A 9,903-nucleotide genomic window follows, 5' to 3' on the forward strand; every position below is an offset into this window, starting at 1 on the left:
ATAGCTACTCCCAAAATTAATTTTTTTCGATTCTAAAATTATTTCCACATTAAAAAATACGAAAAACAAAATGCCTTCCACAAAAAGAATTATGTCCCATCACAACTTGCTGAGCAATCGAAAAACTAGAAATAAAATTTACATGAAATTAAAAAATTATTTTTACATTAAGAAAATAAAAATATTAAACATTTTCTCCAAACTTTTATTAAAATTATAGTATAAGAAAATATTAAAAATCAATACACCACCTAAGTGTGTAACACTAGCAAATATTATAACCACTAATTAAATTCAAAACAAACATTTAGATTTAAAAACTTCATCCTTCAAATTACATCCTATAAAAGATAAAAATGTTAAATATTATAGCCACTAATTAAATTCAAAGCAAAATAAACATTTAGATTAACAAACTTTATCCTTCAAATTACATCCTATAAAAATAAAAATGTTAGATATTACTATATTCTAAATATTGATGACGATAAATAGATTGATGTATATTTATCTTTTATGAATTTTCGCATTTTTACTGATATTGTTGTAAAGATGTATTTCATGGCCGAGTAATATTTAAAACATCACTATAGAGTATATTTCTAATTCATAAAATGCTTACTAAAAAATTACTCTTTCTTCTCTAAAGAAATTCATCTTACCTGGAACCTGTTTCTTATTGCTGGGATTAGTAACTCTCCGTTTCCAAAATACAACCAGCGCAACCAACACCACCACAACAACCGCACCACCGATGCTCAATCCCAACACTTGGGGGTGACGTTTTCCTGCAGCTAACAATAATTAGCAAATGCTTTTCAGATTTTCCCACTAATTTAAATATGTATGACACTATTACCTTCTGTTGCCCTTGATGCTGAGAGCAGAGGCACGCCATCACCGTAAAACTTGTGGCTGTCATAACGAATTACACAGTTATCGAAGAAGGCGAGTCCTTGGCTTGTTCCAGCTGGACAGGAGCCCAAATAATTGTACATACTGTTTAGGCACTGACTACACCCGCTCATATTAAGTGTCCTCCAACATTCAGCCAGAGAATAAACCCCACCATCACTTAGTACCCTGTAACCCACCCTACTGGACACAGCTTTCTCGATAAGCCTCTCCAAAAGTGAGGCAACTTTCCAATCCTTGAAATCGCTTCTTGTTCGAACTGTGCCATTTAGTGTAGTGTTATCGCAAACATGTGGTGCATCCGATACATTTATTTGTGAATAGTAGTTGTGAGTGGCATATTTCGAAATGCATCCACTGAGAAGAACGATTGCGGAACTGGAACTTCCATTGCATACGGTACCTAACTGCTCTGTAGCGGTTAAAACGCATGCCCGACCAGCAGAGGCATCCTGATCTCCCCTGCACTGAGGATCACCATAAATCTCATCTCCATTCTCTCCATAACTTGAATCACTGTAGCCCGTCTTCTTAACATTGTCAACCAATGAATTCAGAACCACCTTCAAGTTCCTTTGCAGAGCATTTCTATTCATGATATTATCGCTACTGCAACAGTCTACATGGAGAAGAGTAGGATTATCCAACCGAGGTAATGAGTGTGTGAAATCGGAAGCTAATGGCAATGTTAGTAGAAAGAGCATGAAGGAGACAGAGAATTTGGAATTTGCAGTGAATGTGAAGTGAACCATTTCCTCCCTGTAATTACAGACCATGTTGGAGGAGGTGGCCATTCTGTAATTGAAATCAATCTCTGGAAAACTCGAAAGAATTGCAGAACCGCCTTTCCTTTATGAAGAACGGTCTGGTTGAAAAGTAAGAGAAGCGGTTGGGGATCAGAGTTTCTTGAAGGTTAGACGGAGATAAGATATTAGTACAGGTTCCAAAAGTCAATATTTGCATTTGAGGTCAATAATTTTTGTTCAGGTGAATATTTCCATTTGAGGTCGATAATTTTTGTTCAAGGAGAATTGTCAATATGGGTTGGTATATATATATATATAAAAGAGTAAACTTGATATAGATACAATTTATGATATGGATAAGATATTTCGTTCCATTTATGAGAGGTATCAAACAGTTTATCTTTTTCTCACATGGTGAGAATTTAAAAAAATCATATAATATATAGTATTAAATAATTTATCTCTCTTCATAATGTTAAGATTTAAAAAAAAATCATTATATGTATAGGAAAAATTGGTAAACGCCATATTGATATCAATTTATGATATGCATCGAAACACTTTCATTAATTCATGAGAGGCATTAAACAATTTATTTTCTTCTCACATTGTCAACATTTAAAAAAAAATCATAAAAAATATTTAAATTATAATTTTATTTTAAATTTGTATGGATTATAAAAAGAATTATATATATAGATAGAAAAGGTTGGTAAACGCCATATAGACCTCAAGTCATGATATGCATCTAGACACTTCTATCAATTCATGAGACATTAATTAACTTATCCCCCTCTTACATTGCCAAGATTTAAAAAAAAAAAAATCATAAAAAATAATTCAATTGTTATTTTATTTTAAATTTGTATGGATTATAAAGATAATTTACTATATATATATATATATATATATATATATATATATAGAAAAGGTTAGTAAATGCCATAGAGACATCAATTCACGATATGCATCTAGACACTTGTATCAATTCATGAAAGGCATCTGTTAACTTATCTCCCTCTTGCATTGCCAAGATTAAAAAAAAAAAAAAATCATAAAAAATATTTAAATTATAATTTTATTTTAAATTTGTATGGATTATAAAAAGATTTAATATACCAGTTAAATTATTGAATTTAGGCTTTTTGTGATCCATATCTTCCTCCATAAAGTTTACTATGGAGTAGGAAACTGATGGGTGCCTACCCTTCGTTGATGTTCTTATTTTGAAGAATGATGATGGTTCTTTCTCTCACTAGGTGAGCAATATCTTCATGCCAACTCTCACCATTTCCTTGCTCAAAAGTTGGGTGTTCTCAACACACTAGCTACTTGTGCGCTGAGAATCTCTGATGAAAAGAACCTTGATAAAGAGAAAGCTCATCTCCTTAATGTTTTTGTTAATAATGGATATAGTAGGCACCAAGGTCTGAAATATTTCCTTAAAGCTAGTAGAGGTCCCAAGGTTAAGAAAGACCCTAAAGATCGATTCTCAGGGGTACATCTCCCTTTCATCCAAGGGACCACTGACAAGATTGTGAGAATCCTTAGGAAGCATAATGTTCCCTCAACCTTTAGACCCCTTAACACCATTCGTAGTTCCCTAAGATCTGTAAAAGACCCTGTTGACCCCAAGGACATGAAAGGTGTTTATGTTATTCCTTGTTCTTGTGGGACCCCCTATGTTGGTGAAACTGGGCGCTTTATTAATCAGAGGATTCATGAGCATGCCGCTGACATCAAACATGGAAGGACTCGGTCTTCAACCCTTGCAGAACACGCAGAGAAGACTAAGCATCATATGTGTATTGAGGGGGCCTGGGTTATTGCTAAGATTGCTCCTTTTCATCACCAGAAATTTAGAGAGGCCGTTGAAATTGAAAGAAGGTCGATGAATCTCAATAGGGATGATGATTGGAAGATTAGCAGTTGTTGGATCCCTGCCCTTTCCTCCTAGTCCCCCTTCACCCCTCCCGTTTCGTTTTTTTTTTTTTGCCTTATTCTTTGGTTTTTACTCTCTCCTCTTCTGGATTTTTTGTTATTCTTTTTATTCATTACCTTTTTTATTTATTTAATATTATTAATATTTTATTCATATTAGTTCTCTTATATTTTATTTTTAAATTAAAAATAAGGGGTTAATAAAGCTTCCCCTTTTCATTTATTTATTAGGTTAAATTTCTTAGTTTAAGTTCTTAAAATTTCTAGGCCTTTTATATATATATATATATATATATATATATATATAATTGAATTAGCTAATTAGTTGATTAATTAATAAACATTTACGTTTAATCCTCATTTATCTCATGATACCTTTAGTAAATGAAAATAAAAAAATTAGTAATCAAATTGACTAATTAATTATAAACAATTTATCCCTTAATACTTATAGAATTAACACTTATTTGATTACATATTTAATTACATATATAGTGAAAGAAATAAACTTAGTAAACAAGTTAACTAATTAACTAACTAATTAATTTTTTTTTTTATGAATTCCTATAATAATACAAATCTTTATATAGTTTATTTAGTTTTAAAATAATAGAGAGAATAATAAATTATTTAGGTTTCAAGTTCTCAGTTCAAGTTCATTAAAACAATTTAGTTAAATATAAGTAGATTTGTTAATTCATGAAAATTTTTGGAGAAAATTACATAGAGAATATTTGGTCAGCCGATGTGGTTAAGTAGATTTATTTAGTTACAAATAAAAATAATAATAAATAGATTTAACAAACTAACTAATTAATATTCCTTTCCCTATCTCTTTATCGAGTTAAATGTAGTTGTTGCCGAGTCCTCCTTTGTAGCCATTTCCTTGGTCAATAGCAGTTGTTTCTTTTTAGCGGTTGAATGATCAGTCTCTCTATTTAACTTGTTGTCATAATCTCATTCTTCATTTTTTCCTAACGATGAACCACACTTGTTGGTTCGAATTTTGGTTCGAGTCAAATGTAGTTGTTGCCCAGTCCTCCTTTGTAGCGGTTGAATGATCGGTCTCTCTATTTAACTTCTTGTCATAATCTCGTTCTTCATTTTGTCCTAACGAATCACACTTGGTTCGAATTCACACGAAACACATTGACAAATGAATTTTGAAGTGATTATCGCTGAAAACCTTCTCAATACTATTTAAACATAAAAACTTGTAACCAAAGTTCAATTCCTTCAATATTTTAACTAATTCTATTTACAAATTAAAAATCTCCAAGATAAAGTGGGTTGAATCTCCATGATTAAAAATCTTGTTATATACATTTTTTTAATGTATATATATTTAACTTGTATATTACTTATTTTAATGATGATAATAATAATTTAACTCGAAGTTATATAATTCAATTGGCCTTCTCTAACGAGGTGGAGGAATTGCCCGGACGGCTAAAAGTCGCTGGAATTCGAGCAAAAAAAATCAAAGAATCTTGTAGAGGCAGTGTTTGAATCCTGTTTTTGGTGGTGGAAATGGATTCAACACCATCAAAACCGTCTAGGACACCTAAAATTTTGAAGTTTAAGAACTATAACTTGGATTTACAAAAATCCTTGCCGGATTTTCTCTAAACATAACCGGAATTTCCATAACTTTTCGGCATTCCCCCGCCTTGTTAGACTACGCAAATTCAATTTATTTTTTTATGATTTTATTCATCAAGACAGCATGAAATAAAGTAAGTGTTTTAATATTTATCATACATTGATTACATTTAAAGTCCATTTAATTTATATGCATGAGCTAAATATTAATGATAAAAATAAAATTGTAAAACTTTACTACGCAATAAAGCTAAAAAAAAAATTAAAATACAGGCATATATCTATATATATATATATATAGAAAAATAATAATTAAATTGACTAATATAACAAGATAAATACTCATTTATAATAATGTAAATTTATTTTGACAATATTAAATAATTATAATATTTAAATAATTTCTTTTTTAATATATAATATTTTTTACTACCAACACAATCGTATTTACATTAATAAATGTGATTAATATAAACGGTAAACTTAAACTAATAAAAACTAATATTCACACAAATCAACCTGCTTGTAAATCAGTTAAAACCAAATAATCCACCTGATCATGTTACGTCAAAAACCTCAAAGCATGTTACATTACAACTGTTCCCATTAAAATTTAACCTCGTTGTTCTATGGCGTTTGATGATGGCATGGGCACCAAAAACTATGGGTATAACCCTTAAATGTCATTAGTCAATAAAATATCATTTCATTATCTTTTCATCTGATTGCTCTTAATATCATCAAAGGAATACAATAATAAATATGGGTACAACTTGCAATAACATTAAAGTTGTTGTATTGAGGCTTCTGTGATCCATATCAAGTTTATGAAAGATTCTTCGGCATAAATCACATGATATTTCATTTGTCAACACGTTTCGAACCAATCAGTGTGGTTCATCTGACAAATGAAATATCATGTGATTTACTGACAAATGAAATATCATGTGATTTACTTGTCCTTTGTCAACACGTTTCGAACCAACGAGTGTGGTTCATCTGACAAATGAAATATCATGTGATTTACTGACAAATGAAATATCATGTGATTTACTTTTCCTTTGTCAACACGTTTCGAACCAACCATTGTGGTTCATCTGACAAATGAAATATCATGTGATTTACTGACAAATGAAATATCATGTGATTTACTTGTCCTGATGATGAACCACACTGGTTGGTTCGAAACGCGTCCACAAATGAAATATCATGTGATTTACGCCGAAGAATCTCTCATAAACAGTAAAGTTGTTGATTGAATGAAGCAGGTACCAGAAATCGATTGGATCAAATTTGCCATTGATTCAAACGATCCCTGAATGACACCATAGCCATTCAAATTAAAAAGAGTGAAATATTAAAAACTAGGGTTTTAAATAAATTTTAACATAAGGAAGTGCTTAACGGCTCTCTAAATAAATGATTTTTAATTTAAATTTTTAAATTAAATATGCAAAAATAATTTTTTTGAAATCAAATATTATTCACTCAATTCTAATAACATCAAATCTTATTCACTCCATTCTAATAACCAAAATTCTTCAATTTTCGGCCAAGCTTAAAAGTCAATAGTTTTTACTATTACATGATTGATAGTATAACACGGTTACACTAATTTATTAATAATACACTCATCATACATAATATCCCAACTTAATATGGATTTGAGTTATGATATTATGTATATAATAATGTGTTTATTTATAATTAATAATTAAATTAGAAAATTATTAATTATATTTTTTAAACTAATAATTAAATTAAAAAAATATTAATTATAATATTTTAAAGAGAAATAATTTTATTCAATAAAAATTAAACAAAATTACACTTGGTACTAGTAGTGTTAGCTTTTTTAGCTAGAATGGTACTAGCACTTTTAGCTCTCTTAGTTAGAAGATGAATGAGAGTAGCTCTCTTACTCTTAGGATTTATGGTCTTCCAAAGATCCATAAGGAAGTGCCTCCCTTGCATCTCATTGTCAACACTATTGGAGGGCTGACCTATCTTATTGCTAAGCTAAAATCTCTTGTTGGCTGGACTAAATCCTTTGTCAAAGGTTCGTCTTCATTTTCCAACGAATTAAAGGGTATAAGGCTCGATCTTGATGATAATTTGGTGAGTTTCAATGTGGTCTCCTTATACACTAATATCCCTATTAACGAGGCCATCGAAGTCATCAAGTGCATTACGGACCAAGAGAGAACTTACCTGGTTGAAATATGTTTACTTCTACTTTCTTCAGTTTTGAATGAGAATTTTATGAACAAACTTGTGGAGTTTCCATGGGTACCCCCTTTCCCCAATAGTGGCTAATTTGTCTATGGAGGACTTTGAATGTAAGGCATTGTCCTCAGCGCTATTCCAACCTAAGCTTTGGAAAAGGTTTGTGGATGACACTTGCGTCATCTGGTCTCATGGTTGGGAGAAGTTGCACCTATTTTTCCAACATCTTAACAATCAATCTAATTTCATAAAGTTTACTATGGAATGTGAAATCGATGGCAACCTCCCTTTCCTAAACATTCTTGTTTCAAAGAGAGATGATGGTTCTTTCTCCCACCCGTTTTTTTTCAGAAGAAAACTCACACCAAACAATATCTTTGCATCATTTCCTCGCTCAAAATTTAGGTGTTATCAACACCTTAGCCGCTCTGGCGTTACAAGTTTCTGATGAAAACCACCTCAATAATGAAAAACCCATCTCCTTAGTGTTTTTAATAAGAATGATTATAGTAAGCGCCGATGTCTTGGAGCCTTCCTTAAGGCTGAAAAAGGCCCTAGGATTAAAAATGATCTTAAAGATCGGTTTTTAGGGGTGCATCTTCCATTTATCCAAGGAACCACAGACAAGATTGCTAAGATCCTAAAGAAGCATAAGATTCCTTCGACATTTAGGCCCCTAAAGACTATCTGAAACTCCCTAAGATCAGTGAAGGACCCTGTGAATCCTAAAGATGGGAAAGGTGTTTATGTCACCCCTTGCTCCTATGGGACTCTATATATTGGTGAAACTGGCCACTAAATTAATTAGACGATTCTTGAGCACACAACTAACATCAAACATGGAAGGTCTCACTCCTCTGCTTTGACAGAACATGCAGAAAAGACTAACCATCACATCTGCATTGAAGAGGCGAGGGTCATTGCAAAGATTGATCATTTTAATCACCATAAGTTTAGGGAGGCCTTGGAAATTAAAAGGACGTCTATCAATATGAATAGAAACGATGGTTAGAGTATTAACAGGTGTTGGATCCCTATTGTATTCCTAAGTTTTTATAATATTTATTTATTTATTTTAATCATAATTTCTGGTATTCCTTTATTTGATTTACTATTCATATATATATATATATATATATATATATATATATATATATATATATATATATAGAGAGAGAGAGAGAGAGAGAGAGAGAGAGAGAGAGAGAGAGAGCATATTATTTTATTTTGTGGATTTAAATAATAAAATTGAGTTAATTCATTTTTTATTTATATTTTATTTATTTTACTTTTTGATTTTCTTATTATCATTTTTAGTTTTATTATTTAGAATAGTTAAATTTGACCTTATTATTTTTATTTTTTCCATTTTCTTATTACTATTTTTCAGTTTTATTGTTTAGAATAATTAAGTTTGACCTTATTATTATTGACCTTCATTTTGATTAAAATAATAATAATAATAAAATTAATTTAATTCTTTATTTACAACTAATTTCCATCTATTACTTTATTTTAATTAAAAAAATTGTTTATTAATTAATGATAATTCTTTAGTCAAAACTAGTTGTTATATTCTAATGGCTAGAAAACATCTCTCTTCATCTATTTAATCTAATGTCATGATCTGGTTCTTCATCTTGTCTTAAAGATGAACCACACTAGTTGGTTCGAAACGCGTTGACTTATAGTTTCTTTATGTGATTTTTACCGAAATATCTCTCAACATTCATAATATGGATCATAAAACCCTGAATTCAGATATTAGAATATGTTATTAATATAATAATATAATAATATATTATTACTTTAGTCAATTTATTATTGCAAAGTATTCTACAATCTAATGTAAATATGTTATAACATTATATTAGAGAATAATAATATATCTTCTTTTAGTAAATGGATCATTTCATTATTTATAAGAAAGTTAAATATGGTTTGGATTCTAAAAAGAGGAATAAAATCTCGAAGATTTTTTAGACAAACAAGTTACTAGACAATCAGAAACTGACCAAGAAGGTCATGACTACACTGAAAACTCCTTGAAGGTTTAGGATTTCAAGGGCAGAATACCTCTTGACATTGGCATGGTTTTCCCTAAGTTGTCTAATTTTTCACTGTCTTCTTGGATAAGTCCCTTGTTTTTTGGCTTCTTTGTCTTCCCTGGAGACCACCTTGAAATCCTTCGTCCTAATTCCAAGACTAAACTCTCAAGAACTCAAACCCAGTTGGTTTTTTCCTTGCATTGTACAAAATCCTAGCTCGATGAGCTAGTATTGCCTTCATGTATTTTCCATGCTATTCTTTTGCAAGGGAAATTAGTCATGGATAATCCAAATCCATATCTTCTAGTACAAATTTGTCTTCAACTTCTTCCAGAAGGGAGCTCACCCTTTCTTGAGGTAATAGATCTTGCTAGTGCTCTTCCAGATACATTTTCACGAGCTCTATAGGAATCAATAAAGGGTTA

At 30.7% G+C, this 9,903-nt stretch overlaps 1 protein-coding gene across 1 annotated transcript; it reads right to left on the minus strand.

Annotated features, from left to right (window-relative positions):
* Positions 1 to 408: 408 nt before the first annotated feature.
* LOC149206350 (cysteine-rich repeat secretory protein 38-like) lies at positions 409 to 1,709 on the minus strand. Its single transcript, XM_089397667.1, has 3 exons — positions 860 to 1,709; positions 663 to 788; positions 409 to 437 (listed from the first exon to the last, which is right to left on the minus strand). The coding sequence occupies exons 1-3, from the start codon at positions 1,707 to 1,709 to the stop codon at positions 409 to 411; spliced, it is 1,005 nt and encodes a 334-aa protein (XP_089253793.1).
* Positions 1,710 to 9,903: the final 8,194 nt, after the last annotated feature.

The sequence above is a fragment of the Pinus tabuliformis genome, chromosome 1_2 (assembly GCF_031772625.1).
Source record: "Pinus tabuliformis cultivar Carrire ecotype Pingquan chromosome 1_2, CPIR1, whole genome shotgun sequence".
Lineage (NCBI taxonomy): Eukaryota > Viridiplantae > Streptophyta > Pinopsida > Pinales > Pinaceae > Pinus > Pinus tabuliformis.